General features: G+C 34.0%; 1 protein-coding gene across 4 annotated transcripts in view; it reads right to left on the bottom strand.

Annotated features, from left to right (window-relative positions):
* LOC130452813 (pleckstrin homology domain-containing family G member 5) overlaps positions 1 to 20,425 on the bottom strand; it is a 363,306-nt gene that overhangs the window by 111,235 nt on the left and 231,646 nt on the right. For all 4 annotated transcript variants that reach the window (XM_056792270.1, XM_056792271.1, XM_056792272.1 and 1 more), the window contains 2 exons: positions 18,553 to 18,620; positions 12,248 to 12,391 (listed from right to left, as the gene is read on the bottom strand). In XM_056792270.1, the coding sequence (XP_056648248.1) occupies positions 12,248 to 12,391; positions 18,553 to 18,620 (212 nt within the window). The remainder of the gene's footprint in view (positions 1 to 12,247; positions 12,392 to 18,552; positions 18,621 to 20,425) is intronic.

The following is a 20,425-nucleotide window of genomic DNA, read 5'->3' as shown; positions in this document are numbered from 1 at the left end:
CCACGACAGTCAGTTTTTACATATAAGATTTTGATTTTTATTAATAAAAAATATGGAGGAGCAGGGTGCCAGTCTAGTGTTCCTCATCTATGAAGTTTTTCAAAAAGGACCCATAAATGTGTCATATATGATTTCCCCCCATTCACCCAGTGAGGATTATTCTTAATGCTGCATCTACAATTTTGATGATTGACTGAACCATTTGCAGAACGTAGCCCTTTCAGAAAATATGATTTGTTTCATAAAATGTGGATTTCAAAAACTAATCCTGTTATAAAACTGCATAGGGCGATCTGGATCATCATTGTTGAGTTGTTGATATATGTTGATATTTAAATTTTATACGGATGGTACTTTTGAAGACTTAATATATATCCCAGTTTCATTTTTTTGGTAACTTTGAGCTTCCATTTAGAATAATTTTTTTGTACTTTGCATTAAATAAATCGCATACTTTTTATTAATTGATAGGAATTTGTAAACTGTATGAAAAATACTATATTTTTTTGATGATATAGACGCGCGCTATAAACCTAGTACCTAAATTTTAATTTTCCACAACTTGCAACTATAAACATTTATCACTTGTTAGTCCTACCAGTTATAAATACTTATAAATGTTTGACTTGTCTCCACCTCTTTGAACTTCTCTTTCAACTTGAATCTTCGAATGTAATTACGCTTTCTCCGGATTGTGAAGTTTGAGAAATTGTTCGGTATTTTCCATGAATAAATATGTGATTAAGGAAATATTTATCAGGTCATTCTTTTAAGGAGGAAAACTGTAGATGCTGACAAAACTCGAGAAATAAATTGCACAAAATGAGAACAATTGTGATAAATCTACTTCTTTTTCGTTCACGCCAATAAGGGTCGTCTCATTGCTTTGGGTTTGTATTTGTATTTAATACAGGCATTATTTTTTTCATCAAATTATGTATAAACTAACAATGAAAAAAAATCATATTTTCTCACTGTCGTATGGAAATTTTTCAGTCTCTGTATGGGAGACAAAAATATCTGGTTCTCTCTTGGTTAGAATCCACTGGCGGACATGTGCATCAAAATAATTTTTCCTCCTGGTGACCTATTGTTCAATGAGATCTTAAAACACGTAACAAGTGTATAATTTTTTATTATTATCGAAAATTGCTATAATAAAAAGAAGTAATATGGAATTTAGAAGAAGGAAAATCAATTACCTGTAATCAAATGGCTTCTAGATCAAAACTGTGCAGATAAGATAGAATCTTGGACTATATTCTCGTTTAAAAGTTCTAATAAACATGAAAGGACAAGATTACCAAACTAAAAAACAAGCTAAATGATGTAAATACAAACTCATTTCAAATTTTCTAAGCAAAAGATCATTAAATCCAGTAACTACGTGATGCGTCCAACGTTGGCATCAACATTTACCTTCCAACGTTGGTTGAACATTGGACGAATGCTGGAACCTTACCTAAACTTATCTAAATGAATGAGAACGTGGAAAAAAAGTGACGAACAGCAAACCAGCAGATATAAATTCGTTTAAAATAAACAGAGAACACAAGAAGTGTGTGTAGTTGTACCATAAGTGTTGGTTCCAATTCACTGTTGGGTAATCCTTTGACGCGGTTTAGGAAAACCGATTTTCCACGGCCGACGTTGGAATCAAAACATTCGTCGACTAACATGCGCACTACGACCACACAATACGTCCAATCATAGAAGTGTCTAACGTTGGAAGTATTGGATTCATCGTGTGTTACCGGCTTAACCATTCCGTTAAGCCGGTACTACACGATGCGTTCAACGTTTGCGCCAAAATTCACCTTCCAACGTTGGCTGGACATTGAACAAATGCTGGAACCTTACCTAAACTTATTTAAGGAAATTAAAATGTGGCAAAAAAAGTGATAAACAGCACACAACAGATATAAAGTCTTTTAAAATAAACTGGATGATACCAGCAACTTTGTTTGTTTCATACAAAACACGTATACAAATACATTCATGCGCAAGAGGACAAAAAGTAAGTGTAGTTGTACCATACTTCGTTCCTATCTTGGATAGTCGTTTGACGCGGGTCTGGAAAATCGAATTTTCATGGCCAACGTTTCCATGCCAACGTTGGAAGCAAAACATTCGTCGACTGATATGCAATAGTCTTTATATAAGTAAGATGATTCATTGCATGAATATAAGGAAAGCCTGAAGAAAAATTAATTTACTTTCAATAGTGTCAACCTAATATGATCCTAGTGTGAATCTCGTCAGGATAACCTTATTATAAATATTCTTTTTTCCAGTAAGGTGAAGCTGAGATATTTTTTGCATGGATATGATCAGGAAAGCCTGATGAAAAAATGAGTTATTTCAATTAGGGTTATCCTGATGCGCTTAATAGTGTTATTCTAATGTTTTAAGAAAATTATGAAAAAAATTAAGCCGGGAGGGTTTTTATGATTAATGATTACCATAACAGAGATACGGTTATATTTGCAATCTGTGCATTGGCATTTCCATGTTTATATTATTTGAACATACTCAATTTGAAAATATCTTGTAATTTAAAAATAGCATTATCATTGTGCAGATATTGTTTTAGAATAGTAGATTGAATAGTAAAATTACCATAGGAAAGCTTATTAAACATCTTAAAGTAGATTCAACCTAGTGGTAGGAAAATGAAGGAATTAGAAAATTATTTATATATTTTACTAATCCGTTTTCATAAAAATTCGAATTCTTGTCACGTTTTCGAATAAAAGAATCTATTTATAACTTAGGAAACCTGAATAGTTTTAACAGATTCGAATATATTGTTTTGAATATATGTATAATTAATACGACGGCGGATAAATAATTTCGAGACTTGTTTGTGGATGAAAAATTATATTAACTTCACGTGCATGTGGGTTTGAGTGCCTGTTTGTTTTTAACTTTCCTTTTTGCTTATTACTGTTAGTATATCCCACCACTTCAATTGCGTTCGTTAGCCGAGCTGTCTAGGACGTCAACCTCCAGATTTCGGCGGTCGTAGGTTCAAATCTTGCACACATTTTTCGCACATTAAAATTTTCATGTAAAATTTTCCACACACATCCTTTGTCCAATTCTATAGGTTCAGCATCGCAAAAATACTTTGCCGATGGTAGGATCTTTTCATCCGGTTTCACATGGAAGCGCAACCCGAACGTAAATCATCTTCAATATATTCTTAGCCAAATTGAAAACGTTTGAATTACTCATAACCACTCATTGCCATTAACTTGTTTCAATAAATTATAAGTTTCGATTGCAGTTTTTCCAAATTTCACAACAGTCCGTTGCTTTATTTTTACATCGATTATTTTTAAGACAGCTTCTTCACAAACGAAGGAACGGCTACATTGGTTTATCTACAGTCACGTTAGATGTCGCATACGAAAGAGTAGGCTCAATAGCTGACAGTCGCTAACCTTTGGCACATACGAACTTCTGTAGCGGCGCTAGTAGTTACAACACGTACTAGTAGTTTTCCTATTACTATTATTTGACTCGCAAATTATCAGATTCAAAGTAGTTATTATCGTTGATAAATCATGAAGGGTATTTTTTCTAGACCTGGGACTGCTTTGGGAACAATATAGTTTTTGGGAGTCCTCCTCCACGACAGTCAGTTTTTACATATAAGATTTTGATTTTTATTAATAAAAAATATGGAGGAGCAGGGTGCCAGTCTAGTGTTCCTCATCTATGAAGTTTTTCAAAAAGGACCCATAAATGTGTCATATATGATTTCCCCCCATTCACCCAGTGAGGATTATTCTTAATGCTGCATCTACAATTTTGATGATTGACTGAACCATTTGCAGAACGTAGCCCTTTCAGAAAATATGATTTGTTTCATAAAATGTGGATTTCAAAAACTAATCCTGTTATAAAACTGCATAGGGCGATCTGGATCATCATTGTTGAGTTGTTGATATATGTTGATATTTAAATTTTATACGGATGGTACTTTTGAAGACTTAATATATATCCCAGTTTCATTTTTTTGGTAACTTTGAGCTTCCATTTAGAATAATTTTTTTGTACTTTGCATTAAATAAATCGCATACTTTTTATTAATTGATAGGAATTTGTAAACTGTATGAAAAATACTATATTTTTTTGATGATATAGACGCGCGCTATAAACCTAGTACCTAAATTTTAATTTTCCACAACTTGCAACTATAAACATTTATCACTTGTTAGTCCTACCAGTTATAAATACTTATAAATGTTTGACTTGTCTCCACCTCTTTGAACTTCTCTTTCAACTTGAATCTTCGAATGTAATTACGCTTTCTCCGGATTGGTGAAGCTGAGATATTTTTTGCATGGATATGATCAGGAAAGCCTGATGAAAAAATGAGTTATTTCAATTAGGGTTATCCTGATGCGCTTAATAGTGTTATTCTAATGTTTTAAGAAAATTATGAAAAAAATTAAGCCGGGAGGGTTTTTATGATTAATGATTACCATAACAGAGATACGGTTATATTTGCAATCTGTGCATTGGCATTTCCATGTTTATATTATTTGAACATACTCAATTTGAAAATATCTTGTAATTTAAAAATAGCATTATCATTGTGCAGATATTGTTTTAGAATAGTAGATTGAATAGTAAAATTACCATAGGAAAGCTTATTAAACATCTTAAAGTAGATTCAACCTAGTGGTAGGAAAATGAAGGAATTAGAAAATTATTTATATATTTTACTAATCCGTTTTCATAAAAATTCGAATTCTTGTCACGTTTTCGAATAAAAGAATCTATTTATAACTTAGGAAACCTGAATAGTTTTAACAGATTCGAATATATTGTTTTGAATATATGTATAATTAATACGACGGCGGATAAATAATTTCGAGACTTGTTTGTGGATGAAAAATTATATTAACTTCACGTGCATGTGGGTTTGAGTGCCTGTTTGTTTTTAACTTTCCTTTTTGCTTATTACTGTTAGTATATCCCACCACTTCAATTGCGTTCGTTAGCCGAGCTGTCTAGGACGTCAACCTCCAGATTTCGGCGGTCGTAGGTTCAAATCCCGTTCACGGTCTGTTCCATATTTCTCATAGATCGACGCTTTTTTCACAATAATACAAGTATTTTCCATTCTATATTGTTTCAAGTTTATTTTAAAAAAATTATATTTAATTGTTTCATATAAACATTTATTAATGCGAAAGGACTTTTCTTTTATAAATGCAGTCGTTAATTCGACCCAATAAGTAGGAATATTATTCATTCCACCCTTTAGCATGTAGGTAATGTGCCTTTTACAGCGTGTTTTACAAAAAAACTGTCGTCATTAGCCGATATTTTTAACTATTTTAGCACCGTTACAACCCGGAAAACCCATTTTTAATAATGCTGTCGCGCAAATTGTTGTGAATCCATTGTCCATTGCCCATTGTTACGAAAGTCGTCCATATTGTGGTTGCGATCTATTCCCTCGAATTTGTTGTATAATTGCGTTTGTAGTTGCTCTCCAACTTTCCTTTCCCATTTTTTCTAAAACAACAATAGACGAAACCGGCTGAATGTGGGCGAATAAATCTTCATCTCACATCCAGAAAATTGATAGAAAAACTTAGGAGAATGAATTGAATCTCTTTCCAATAAACCCTCACGTCCTGACTTTATTTTTGGTTTAATAAATCGTTGTCTTCAAATACTCCTTCATCTTATTATACAATAAATCATTATTCGAAGGTGTTAACCGAAACTGTAGCGTGAAAAAGAGAATTATGAGATACACTTGTGATCTGTGTATACATATATCAACATTCTGAGACCTCAGCTACACACTACTTGTTATTAGAAAGAGAAAATGATTTATGAGAATAAACATAATATATGAAAGGTATTTAATATGAATTCTAAATAACTCCGATAGACGGATTTGTTTCAAAACTAATATGAAGTAGAACATTTTTGGAGTGCTAATTTTTAACAAATAAGAAAAATTAGCACATTAGTTACATAAATGTTAACCTGAAAACGCTTTGCCCTGTGGAAGGGTTTTAAGTGTGTATCTTGTCTTGAAATAAAACAACATAGTGATAATGGTTTGAGATTGTCACTCTATTACCTCGATCTCAATTCCAATGATTAATTTTTTTGATGAATTTAATTAGTCGCTGCGAACATGCTCCCATATATGGAAGTTTTTTTGAAAATTGAAACCAGCTGCATATAAGCAAATCAAATTATTATCAATCTTATTAAGGATGACATCTTCGATTATGCTGATTCAGTGAATTCTGGGAGTGAAAACAGTAAACTTGTTGATGGTAATTTATAGAAGATTGGAATATTAGCTTGAAATTTATCTCCAATGCATAACTCATATTGAAAAATTCCAAGAAACTCTTCTTCATCTAATGAAGGACAGAATTTTTCTGAAAACTTCTAGATTAGTATTATTTGGTAATCTTTCTTCTGATTGCTTTTAATATGTTGTAGTGTTAGCTAAATACTCAATCAAAATTTTTTCCGATTGTACCTTTCAATAGTAAGGGGCAACTTATCTAAATGATGTGATCATTCAAATGAAATCAAACCATTTTATTGTTTATACTATGGAAATAATCAAACGGAGTCTACGAGGGTACAATTATTTCAAGGGCAATTTACTATCATGCCAATTTCACGTAGGTCCTAGCTTGCATACAATTTCAGACAATATGCATAATATTAAGACCTCTTGAGAGCAGTGTTTGAGCTTAATCTGAAAGAGTTTCTGCGGATCCACCCAGTTCTGGAATTCACAAAGTGTTATCTACATTGACTACCTGGAGAGAGGCAAAACGGTCATAGGGCTTGTACTATGCCGAATTGAAAAAAAGGGCTCCAATTGGCTAAGAAAAAAGTACTTGTTACCATGATAATGCACTGGCTGACATCTCTGCCAAATTCTTGGAACTGCCTAATCCCCTGCATTCTCCGATTTTGGACCTGTGCAAATCCTTTTATTAAGTTTTTGAACCATTGGTGATATTCATACTGAACACACTGTTTATTTGCAATACACCAACATCCACAATTGCCCTGTCTGATGTGTGTTTCGATAACTACGATTCTTTTATTAGATGACCAGTGGGATTAATTTGGAACTGCAAATCCTGCAGCCTGGAAGCAGGTTACTTCATTCTTTGTGTTCCATGAACATTTCAAGTAATCTCTGATGTTTCTCTAACCCATGAGGTCTTACTAATATTGGACAATCATTCATCTCATTTCTATATTAATGCCAAGGATTTTCGAAAAGAAGATGACATTACTACGTTGTAATTTTTTTCCGCATTTCTCGCATATACTACCATCGGATCAATTTGTCTTTGGACCATTCAAAAAGGTCATCACTACTACTTGAGACAGATGAATGCGAAGTTTTCTTGTCTATTTATGACATACCAGATAATATCAAGACTGCTAGCCTCCGACTTTGACACAAGCCAATATTCAGGCAGGTTTCAGCTAAACTGGTATTTCTCCGTTCAATGGGCATGTATCCCAATAAATTGACTCTGCACCATCTTTTTCAATGGATAAACAAAGGTTGCTTCAATCTCAGGCATGCTGTTCGGCAAAAGAAAAACAAGATGTGCTAGAAATAACAATTAAACCATTTAAAGAGAAACGCTCGAGAAAGGGACAGTTAGGAAAAAACATGAACAGAAGAAGAAATGTTTTAAAGCTAGACAGGTAAAGAAAAATCTAATTGAACTGAAACGAAAAATAAAGGCAAAGGAATCCCATGCGAAGAAAAGAAAGACTTCACAAATTAAAATAGCCAATTGTGTAGATGCATATTCTGAAAGAAGAGTTGTTGAAAAATGGATCAAGTGGGCAGGTAATATTATTTTATTGATCTACTATATATTATTTACTATCATTATTCTATTTTCATATTGTTCTAAACTATTATTATTCGAATTATGGTAAAACTTCTGACAGTCACATACAGTAAATATAAATTTAGGAAAGTTTTGACTGATTCTAAGAAGACTGTTATAAGAAAAGTTGTTAGAGTGCCTTATTAATTATAAGATCTCAAATTTGAGTTTACTGGTAATATAAAAGTTAATTTTGCTAATAACAAGTTTATAGTATGTTATGATACATATGTCTAACAATAAAAATAACTATAAACCATTTTAATATATGTTTAAATATGTCACTACCGACCCCAAGCACTGCTACAACCATTCTGTCCGAAAACCTTTCTGAAATGTAATTTTGCACCATTTTGAAGATGTGCGGCCTTGCATTGTCATACATAAAGGTAAATTCGTCTACAATAGAGTCGACGTAAGGTACCACATGAATTACTAAAATCTCCTAGATATATCAGCCGTTAAACTTCTTCTTCCGTAAACACGATCGCCCCTAACAATGAACACAGTTCATGGTTCGTACTCCCATAGAAATTGCACCCCAAATCATGCATCCCCATAAGTACTCCGTTCTTCAGAGCAGCAATCTGCAAATCGCTCTATTGGTCTTCGGTACACTGTCCTACAATGGAGGGATATTCTGTTCTCATCTGAGATCAGAACAGATTTCCATTAATCCAAAATCTAATTCAAATGACCCTGTGTAAGCTGGACCAATCGCAGATGGTTTAGGGGTCAGGTCATTTTCTTGCAGTCGTTGCCTTACTATCCACATACTAATAGTCATTCCTCGCACCTCACGGAGCTGTCGTTGCACTTGAACGGCATTAAGGTGACGATTTTTAAATATTGTTGACACAATAAATCGGTCATCATGAGCGATTGTAAATTGCGTTCTGCCTGTTCTAGGTCGTTTATGAAAGAATTCAGTCTGTTCATAACGCTGACACCTGGTTATGATAAATTACAATGTGATTATGTATAATAATATTGCTATATAGAATGTTTATTACAAGTGGGTTCATATATTCCATTTCAAGTTTTCTATGAGTTTTGAATATTTTTGATGATACAGTTGATATTATCATTAAATTTTGATCCTTATTTCTGATAACAAGTTTTTTACTCCGATTATCGTATCCAGAGATTACAGGTGAGATTGATATTAATATATAAAGTGTTCATGAAGATTACAGATATTCCACGAATGCTTAAAAAATGCCACAATTGAACATGAATGCATTTTTAATATTATACATTCTTTTTATATTTATGATAAACACATATCTTGTTTGTGGATCATTGCTTCGAATAAAAAATAACAGAAATAACACGATTTCGGTTTTTATTGAAATATCGACTAAGCATCAAAGGACAGATCGACGCATCCCTAAACTAGTTTTTGGGTATCTGTAGATTGAATTACCTTGCCTCTATCCGAAACATTAAATTACTAAACTAACAGAACTGTTAACTTTCGGAACGGAACATTTTAAAGAAAATTGTTGTCAATTCTTCGTGCTTTTCATCACCCTTCACAATTCAAATCTATTTATTATATACAAGAATAGTCTGATGAGATGTTAAGGCAAATTAGAAAACCAATTTCGGAAATGGAAACATTTCTGTAGGGCTATTTAATGAGAATATTTTCACGATTTACTTTGTAAAATGTGATGATTTCATAATTCTAATTGGTTATCAAGGAAGCTATACATCTGCAGATGAGGAAATGAATTGGAACTGGAATTTTGAGATGGTTTGTCGCTAATGGGCTGTGAAAAATAAAGCGAGATAGCAAATTAAAAAGGGTGGCATCAACTCCCATAGTAAATATGAATAAATATATGTAGCGATAAATTTTATCACCTATAATAGCTATTCATGATATGAAATCATTTTAGGTACAATGTGTGAGACAGTATCTGGTGAAAATTTGAAGCCAATCGGTGGGTTCCCGTTTTCGGAACTTCAGCTCTAATATTTATCTAACACAACATTAAAAGTAATATGGAAATAATTTTGATAGGGTAGGAAAAGTAGATTTTGTTTAGTTCAAAATTGTTGAAATGTATTAACCTATAATCAGTAGATAATCTATACTCAAATGAAATGTCGCCAGACAGGTAAAAAAATCGTCAAACAGCTTTCGCTTCTCTGTTAATAAGAAAGGTTTCTATTTGATCGCTAATTGAAATATCGTACTTGTTTTTGATATTTTTTATAACTTAAATTGAAAAGCTTTCTCTAGCTTTTTACTCATTTCGTAGAGTCGAACTAATTCCTCTTATATTAATGGGAAAAAGTTGTAACATGCCATTCGATTTATTATGTTTTCTTCAAACATTTTGAATATCCTTTTATTTACGTATTGTGAATTAATTTGTTATCGACCTCCCACTCCATTCGAGAGATTCAATAAAACCTCGAAATTGATTCGAATTATTTTTTTACCTATCTACACTTCAAGCAAAAGTAAATTTTAATATATTTGTGGTGATTTTATTCTTTATATTCGCTGTTCTCCAGCTGCCAGGTTGGGAGTTTCCACATCAATCACCAGTCTACAAACTCAACCTCAACTCTAACATCTGGGAATCCAGTTGAGAACTTCAACCATTCCGGATTTCCATAGATAACTCCCAGTCTTTTTTTAATATATGGACAAGTCTGAGTTGTTTTTAATTTATAACTGCTTTTGTTCGTTGTGCTCTTTTGGATACGCAGTTAATTCGAATTTATTATTTTTTCAATAAACTTATTTGATGCTAAAACTTTTTCTATCGTTCTTAGAAATAAATATTAATTTGGATAATCGTGTCCAGGAATAGTTTTATATTGTTATTTATAATAAGGTATTTCCAGGTTTTCCGCCTTTTTTATTATCTTTTAACGTCGTTCGTTAAAAAGCTGATGGCGTCCAATCTAATATTAATTGTTCACCCCATCTAAGTACCAGGCTTTATGTACATTAACTGAAGCCTAATACCACTTCTTGAGGAAGAGTCTCCTGCCGAGGATTTACTATTAAAAAATTGGCGCTCAAACAAAAAAGTTCTCAATCTCCCCATCCGTTGTTTGAGTACATAAACTGAAACTTGTTTTGCGCAAATTCTTTTAAGGAATGCGATGATTGTTTCTGTTTTTTTTTGAGACGATACGGGGTCCAAGAAACAGATTTCACCAGGAGAGCTGATGGATATGTGGGACTCCCGTAGCCTACCCACTAAACCGCCATCTTCTATAATCTCCGTCCAACTATTGTGATATTACTTCTGCTTGGTGAATCTGTGCCGGGATATTGTTTATAACATGAACGCTAAGTTGTTTGTACTGTCTTCATTTTGTGGAGATACCATTGGAAGTAATTGTGTCCCGTCAGAAGCTGGGTAATGTAGAAGATCACATCTCCAAACTTCGTTGCGGTCCACAATAAGGTCTTTTATTAGTGGTCGCTTCCATTCACCTGATTTTTCTTCTGTATTATTCTAGTGCGTTCGATGGTTGCCGCATCCTGTCGTGTTATATCTGAACTGCTTCTGAATATCCTCTTACGCTCGAAAACCAGTACGTCCACGGGGATTGCACCTAGGACTATTAGAACAGCATATGCAGTGAGTCCGGTAGAAGCTGGCGATTCTCAGCGCATCTTGTCTCTCTACTATTGTCATCGATTGGCAGTATTTATCTATTCTCAGGGCGTCTGACTAGACCTCCACTCCATACAGATGAATTAAGTGAGTCGTCGCCATCAACAGCCTCCGGTCGTGGTCCGTTAATATTTGTCATTAAGTGGCTCAAAGATGCTGTCTTCTCGGCCGCCTTTTGACGTGTCTTCCAGAAAGACATCTTCGTATCTAAGATCACTCCAAAATACTTCGCATCTAGACTCGATTTCGTCTGTCCTGATCTCAATGGGCAGATTTGACTGTATAAGTTCCGTTGTAGCGAGTCCGTGATCTGTCATCCATCCCCCTACTCATCTCATTCTGCAAATTGTTTGGTCATCAGAACTATTACAACATCAGCGTCAGGAACGAGAATAGGTAATTCTAGTCTAAGCAGACTATCATATAGATTATTCCCTAGATCCGGACCCAGTATAGATCCTTGAGCAACCCCTGCGGTAATTTCTCTAAAACTGAAACTTGTTACAACAAATATGCGTGAAAAATTTAAAATAGTTTTCGGGTTTCTTTCGAGGCTACATTTATTAATATTTTCTGCAACTGTACAGTTTCTGATATGCTGCTGAGAGGTTTCCTAATTGAAGCACTTGATATAAACATTAACTAAAGCCACAAAATTGATATTAAGGTACTCACTTTGACGTTTCCAAAAAATGCCGTCAGTCGTTGCTTTATTTGTCTTCTACTTTGGTCGCCATCGTGAAGCGAGAGCGTTGAACTTGCAACGGTAGCATCTTCGGTACTCGAATTGAAAAAACTTGTCGTACGAGAACGATTACCCTGAAACGATATTCAAAAATCAGATGCTGTGTTAAAATCTTCAAAAATGAAATAAACCGCAAGTAATTGTCTGTTAAATAGTGTATAATACACTCAATAAAAACTACATACAATTTTTCCACAGATTTACTGAGAAAAACTGAAAAATCTCGATATAAAATTATACAATTCCGGTCAAAAGTTTTTGCCCATAATCCATTCCTTTGATTTCAAAATAATACACGTTAACAAATTTTTCTTTCATATTGTCAAGCGAAAATTGAAACAGTGACTTACAAACCAAAAATAATGTCCATTATTTGTATACTTTATACGAGCGCATGTTTATATTTGATCGGTGAGTGCGACAAGTTGAAACTTGCAAGTACCGACTGATTTGTTTCTTGTTATTTAACTGTGACTTCTTTCCTCGTTGTTTATAATTATGGTTTAGTACTTTTTGGACAAAGACATCTTTTGGTGAAGTTCGTATCCGAATTGATTTCGTTCTCGTAAATTCAGAGCTGCAGGTTTTAAGATTCTTAAAACCAAGGAACTATCTGTTGCAACTCGTGAATTAATTAAAGTTTTCATAGTCTAGGCAATAGTAATCGTACTATTTCCGCCTAATTAATAATACTTAGACGTACCGTGGACTACAACATGAAAAACATGCACCCACAAAGAGCTTTGACGATAGAAACGTTGAGGGAGCCTTGAAAAACCACATCCTCTGAAGATAAACGTATTGTATTGATCAGTAAACATGATCGACGTCTCACGGGTCTAGAGATAGCAGCTCAAATCTGCCTTTGAGTACTTCTAGCGTGAAAAGGAGATCAAGGATTGCAGTGAAGCAACCTCTTTAAAAACGTCAAAATAAAATTAAAGAGGTTGCAGTTCATTTTATAAAGAACGTAAAAAATGGATGCATGAACAATGGGAGAGTTTTATGTAGCAATGAGTCCCAGTTTAAGGTTTTGATTCCGATACGAAGGGACGCCCGCAAAAATTACTATTCGAAACTCATTTTTGGGGGATATCTGGGAAATATCGCTGAAAAACAAAACAAGAATATACAACAGTGACTTTCCAAATGATCCATACGAAAATAGTAGGAAAGATAGTAACTAGAGAGAAGTTAAAAAAAATACTAAAAGGATCTCACGAAAGTGCAGAGGATGGCAACACTGATAATCAATAGAAACACACAAAAGGTGTAGCCTTAAAAAAGGTTGTAAGAGAACAACGTTGGAAGACAAAAGAATTATGGTACTTCTCTTATCCTACCGGAAATAATTAAAAAAGGATAAAGGATACAGAAAGTATTAGTTCGGAACACGATATAATCTCAACAACAGACTTCATCGAAAGGATGAAAATGAACATCCCTACAAGATAATAATTGGATGTACAATACAAGATGAGGAATGAAGCTATCATAATCTTCACACATGGCTCGATAAGAAAAAATGGAACAGAAGCCGGTGTATTTTTGATGAAACTGAAAATTCAAAAGTCATAAGAACTGATAGATGGATGAAATATATCTACGCTATAAAGAAGGCTGCCAAATAGTTGAGAGGAAGTGGTGAATCAAACAGAAACAAAACAATTCACACATATAACCAGGCAGCCTTAAAACTGGACACTTTAAAGTGGAAGAAAATGATGAAGAGTGCGAAGAGTGAGACTAGAGAAGAGGATTTCGAAGGGACAGTTATAATGCTACTATCGATAAAGTTGTTAAAATATGCTATTGACACAGCTGGTCAAAGGATATATGGCCAAACAAAAGTAATTGTACTATATACAGAGGGATTTGGCCAGGGATCAATAGAAAGAATAAAATATTTACAAAACTTTTGATTCAGAAGACGAAGAAGAAGAAGAAGAAAGAAGGGATGAAAATATATTTTGCCGGATAATATATAAGGAAAAAGTGAAAATCTTAGTATTCAATTTGTGGAGAATAGAGAGTAACTAAATCGGCTTCAGGCTTCGGAGTGAACCCGTACAAATGTAACATAACCAATGGTAATTATTGTTAGCTTATTTCCATAATAAGGTAATGGAAGAAAAATGTAAGTAGACGTTGCGCAAATGTATTTTCCTGTATCAGGATAACACACTTAAACAAGGGTCCGCCATAACAACAGCCATAATAGCTTAACAAGCATGAAACTAGCGAAACATTCATATTATCGAGAGTTGCCTCCTAAAGATTACCGCTCATGTAGGAGCCCTCAGACGACGGGGCTTAGCTTAGACCAACGCTTGAAAACCCGACCTCCGCCATCCTATAGTCAGCCAGGCCTGCCAGCATTCTGAGTAACCCGACCTCGGACAATCTTATAGTCACCCAACCCGGGCTGAACTCTGGGTAACCCGACCTCGGCCATCCTATAGTCAGCAAGGCTTGGCAGAGCTCTGAATAACTATATAAAGTTTTGTTAATAATATCTTATCCATAATGGATATTTTAACATTGAGAGTAATTTTTTTATGAATAAAATTCTTAGCTAAAAGACAATAATAATAGAATAATAAAAAATAGTATCACTTCTTTATATGTTTAATTATTTAACTAATATTTTTAGGTACATTAATTAGTAGAACACATTTCATAAAACTATCAACAATATATTAAAAATATATTTTTAAAATCAACCAGCCTGACCCAAGTATGCAGATCAGTTTTGTGTTTATTAAGGCAACCAGGCCTGGTCCACGGACATTGTTATCATCCCAGGGTCCCACCAAGTTTGAGCCACTAACGGCTTCCAAGCCAGGGCCAGAGTGGTACAAGCTTGGTGCAAAATCCTATATGGGCGTCTATAAACGCTTTTTTTTTGATAATGAAGTCAGTACGATAAATCGGTAGTTTGCAGAGGTCGACAATATTTTTTTTGTGATTCATAAGATATGCTAGACAATCGATGGGAAACTCAATTGAGTTAAAAAACCGTAATAAAAAGTTGAAACGATATTTTGCCAATTTTTTGGACTTGGACTTGTATCAAAGGCGGGGAAAAATGATCAGAATTGGAGTGGATCCAATACTGTTATCAATATGCTTAGATACATTTAAGACAGCCAATTATATTATTCGATAGAAAATTTACACTTCCACTTTGCAGTTATAACAAAAAAAATCTTATCGAATCCACTGAACACTCAACACTAGTTACATAAACTCCAGAACCGGAAAACAAATAATATTTATCTGGATCCCTTCATGGATAGCAATCCCGGGACACGAACGGGTGTTTGAGTGTGCCAGAAATCCAATTAAGTTTATTCAGGTGTTAGATGTGATTATTACTGATGTGAAATATGGAGTACATGGTAACAAATTTTACTTTTTGAAATATTAATATACGGGTTGTTAATTTGAAAATATCTCACCCTTGGTATCGTTTTTGCAGTAAATAGTTGAAAAATTTTGAAAAACACGTCAATTTTTTTCCCGAAGGATACAGGATTGAATAATTGTGATTTGTGATTCATTCCAATAGAAGGGATACATCTTACTTTTAGAATTTCATATGTAAAGGGAGGATAAATTCGATGTTTATTTAATTCCCAAAGGTATTTAGAATTTTTTTTTCATGAGTTGTTTTTGAAAATTATTGTACTCAACCTACAGAATTAATATATGGTAAGAAGTTTGGGTGACACCATCTCAGAGCGTTAATAACAGAAGTAGTATATTTTATACATTCAGTTTTTATTTGAATCAGATTTTTTTTGAAATCATACGTATTGTAACTTGGCAATGAGAATAAAATGATTGAAAAATAATTTTCAGTTAGTTTTGTGAGTTACATTTGCAGGTGAATCGTGTTAATTTTATTGAGTTCATAGGTTGATTTATGCAGTAGGCTTTTGTATATTTTATTCATAAATTCATTATTAAGACGGACTATTTTTCAATTTTGTGGAAGGTAGTCCAATTTATACTAATCCCTAAGCCAAGTAAACCTCTTGAAGACACTACACCCTACAGAACAATAGCCTTTTACCATTTATGTTCAAACTTCTTGAAAAACTACTAATTAAGAAAATAGAACCGATCCTAAACGCCAGTAAAATAATACCTAACCACCAATTTGGATTTAGAGAGAAACATGCACCCATGTTCTATGGGTGCAAAGAATACTGTTCGGCGACCTTTTTAGATATCGCTCGGGCATTCGACAAGGTCGGGCACGATGGATTACTATACAAAACCAGGATAAGCCTCTCGCACAAAATTTTCCAAATCCTAGCTGCTAGATAGGCACATTTAAGTCAAAATCCAAGCTTAAATCACCACTGTACATCCAATTATGTGAGTAGTTTCACAGGTAAGTGCACTTGGCCCGATCCTCTATCTCATGTACACAGCTGATATTCCCAGACACACAACAATGTTAGTATCGCAACATATTTATGCAGATGACACTGCCACGCTAGCATATCACCAGGACCCAGCTATGGCCTCTCATATATTTCGTTGTGGTTAAAAACTTGGAGAATAAAAGTAAATGAAAATAAATCTGTGCATGTTACCTACACCCAACGAAGAGGAATCTGTCAAACTGTTATATTGAACGGGCATCTTCTGCAACAAAAAGAGAGTGCAAAATACCTTGGAATTCATCTGAACCGACGACTAATATGGAGCATACACATACTAATCAAGAGAAAGCAATTGGATCTAAAACTGAACAAGCTGTATTGGTTAATAGGTCGAAAATATCAACTAACAATCGTCAGCAAGCTGCTAATATACAAAGTCACACTAAACCCGATCTGGAGTTATGGTATTCAACTATGGAGCACTTTATCCAACTCAAGTATAGCAATTTTAAATTTCAATAGAAAGTACTCAGAATTATCGAAAATGCTTGGTATGTACCCAACAGCATTATCACCTCCAAATTAAGTCAATTAAAGACGAAATATCTCGCTTCTCCCAAAAATATTCTCACCGCATGGAAACTCATCCCAACACATTCGCTCAACCTCTAATGGGACCTCCCAGCCACGGAGGGTTTGAAGACATCTTCTGTATGATCTGCCCGGCAGATTTCAGTGTCATAGTGGTTATCCCTCGAAATTGAACGATTTTTTTAAGTGAAAATAAAAAAGGGTTTGAAAGAAATAAATTTATATATTGTCTTGATCTTTTTGGTATGTTTATTGTGGGAGATTTGTGAGGCTCTTTTGAGAGCAGGCTCAGACTCCTTCTTCTCACACTTACAACTTGTTTAACTAACTTAGCCTATTCAATTACTGCCTCCATATAGCCATTTGTTTCCAGTTTGTCACCCCCATTCTCCCAAAATCCATTTTCAACTTTTACAACATCTTTTTCTATCACCATATGCTCATCTAGCTTCCGGTCCAGCTTTCCATAGATGTTTTGCTTTTTGTTATTAATTTTACTACATTCTCTACCACTACTCGTATCTATTTTTTCATTGTTTGTCTGTATATTATCATTTTTTTGGTACCATCATGGTAAGCATAATTTTTTTCAATTATTAGCATTATTTCGGAATCAATTTTCACATCTCTATCCTTCAACATTCTTCTGCTTCCACCAAGTGCTTTGTTTGTGCTCTTTAGAATGCTTCTTCCGTTCCACTGGTTCCTACGCATATGTATCTATAAAGATCGTTCTATTGATATGAGTTGTTCCCTCTACCGTGTTATTCAAGTCGCAGAAGTCCATCATTATTTGATAATTTCTATTTGTTCCCACTTCCGTTACTTCCTTTCGGTTCTTTACATTGTTTCCTACGATGCCAGCCCTATCCCTTATTATTACTAAAATCCCAACAGTATTTTCCGTTCCTGTTTCTCCCTTTGAGCGACATTATATTACATAGATCTAATAAAGTAGAAGAATTTCACATCACTTTTAAGTTTTAAAAATTGTGAAATTTTCCATGGCAAATAAAGGTGTCTTTCTCAAACCTTGTCTTAGAGAACTGGCAACCTTTGATATCATTTCGACGCTTGTAGAAATGAAGAATGAGAACTATAAAAAACATATAAGACTACAAACTTATATCGGACAAAAAAAATCAATCACGAGTTCTCTGTGATATAAAAAAAGGAATTTGACCTATCAATCAAGTTTATTGGAAAAAACTTATGTCATAAACTTATTTAGAATAATGAGAACTTACCCCTGATTGCTTTTTTGAATGATTGCTGTGTATAGACCCGGATAATTTTTTATTGCTTGTATCTTTTGCTGAAACAAAAAATGATGTGATGAAAATCGTCGACATTTTCACATTTTTTTTTCACACTTTTTCTTTTCAACCATCCTCCAGGGTGGAAAATCTGATGGAATATATTTGATGAATATCGTGGTGTCTATTGCAATTATTGAATTTGCTGTGTATCTTATTTTAAAGATACTCGCTCGCCATTGGCTACCGCTAGGCTAGAAGATATCCAAAATCGCTAAATTCGAGTAATATATCAGAAATAAATGAATGCGTTATATCAACAGAAGGAAAGGCTACATAAGGTCTTAACGAAGGGTAAATTCAATTCAACAATAATAGTTGAGATTGTTTGGAAACATAATGAGAATGAAGGAGGACAGAACAGTAGAGGTGATATGTAAAACCGAAACAAACAAAAAGAAGAGAAGGGGCAGACCCAGATGGAAATGAAATGGAAAAATAACAAAAAACCTGGACAAAATAGGTCTGAACTGAAGACGGGGTGAACAATAAGTAATAGATAGAATCAAATGGAGAAGAAATAACACCTCTACACCTATAGTAGAAGAGGTTGCGAAGAGGAAACTGAGTAGTTAGTATGGGATTATCACTTTACATTCCATTTTTCATACAAGAGTGTTTCTCGTCTCTAGGATAGATAGATAATAAAATTGTTGTTTGTTTCATACTAAAGCCTCCAATAGCTCAGTGCCAATACTTATTTAACTTTGAAAAACAAGATCCTATACTGATTAGACTGGATTTTTGTGAAACGTTACGAGAAACGAAAGCCCTTAGCCCAAATTTTTTTAAATGTATTCGTTCTATAGATGGGGTAATAATAATTAATAACTTCATCAATACTTTATAACACTATCGGTTATTACTTCATAATTTTCAAATCAAAATATTTCGAAAACTGTACACAGTATCAAGTTTCATAAAGGGTACATTTTTGGTGTAAAATAAAATGATGTTTAGGTTTACTTGAAATTTTGATCCATGAATATAATTTTGAAAAAGTTATGTCCAATACTACTTGGTACGAACTGAGAACCAAGAAGCAACGGTTAGATATGAACAACCGACATAGAAAAGGGTATAAGAAAAGGTTGTGTTTTGTCACCAATACTGGACTCTGGGCACATAATCAACCAAGCAATAGGCGATGACGACGATGGAATAAAAATTAACGGCAAAACATTAAACAACATATAAACGACACGGGTATCTTTGCAAACAATCTAGAAGCCATTCAACGCCTAATCAACAAAGTTGTAGAAGTGTGTATATGACACCGCAATAGAGGCAGTTGAGAAATTTGAATATCTTGGCAGCTACATAAAGACAAAGTAAACCCTGACGTTGAAGTAAAATCACGCATAGAAGCTATATTTCTAAAGGTGAAAAACCTAATATGTAACGCAACCTTGAACTTAAACTTGAGATACCGTATTGTAAAGACGTACGTGCACTAAGTTTTCTTGTATGTAACAGAAACATGGACATTAAAAGTGGATACGATGAACAGACTCGAGGCTTTTGAAATGTGGATCTTCCGTAGACTCAACATATACCTAACGATGAAGTGCTTGGACTATGGCAAAGGAAAGAATTACTTATAACAATAAATAGAAGAAAGACCACATATACCGTGATAATAAGTATGATATACTGAAATTGATAATAGAAGGAAAAATCGAAGGAAAACGTGGACCTGGTCGCAGACAATATTCATGGTTAGAAAACATACGCGATTGGACTGGTATAAACACATCATCTTCAATTCGTACCACTCAGGACCGAAATAAGTATGCCGAAATAG

The sequence above is a fragment of the Diorhabda sublineata genome, chromosome 2, assembly GCF_026230105.1.
Source record: "Diorhabda sublineata isolate icDioSubl1.1 chromosome 2, icDioSubl1.1, whole genome shotgun sequence".
NCBI lineage: Eukaryota > Metazoa > Arthropoda > Insecta > Coleoptera > Chrysomelidae > Diorhabda > Diorhabda sublineata.
The sequence above is the reverse complement of the archived record's forward strand: the minus strand, read 5'-3'. Positions and strand labels throughout refer to the sequence as shown.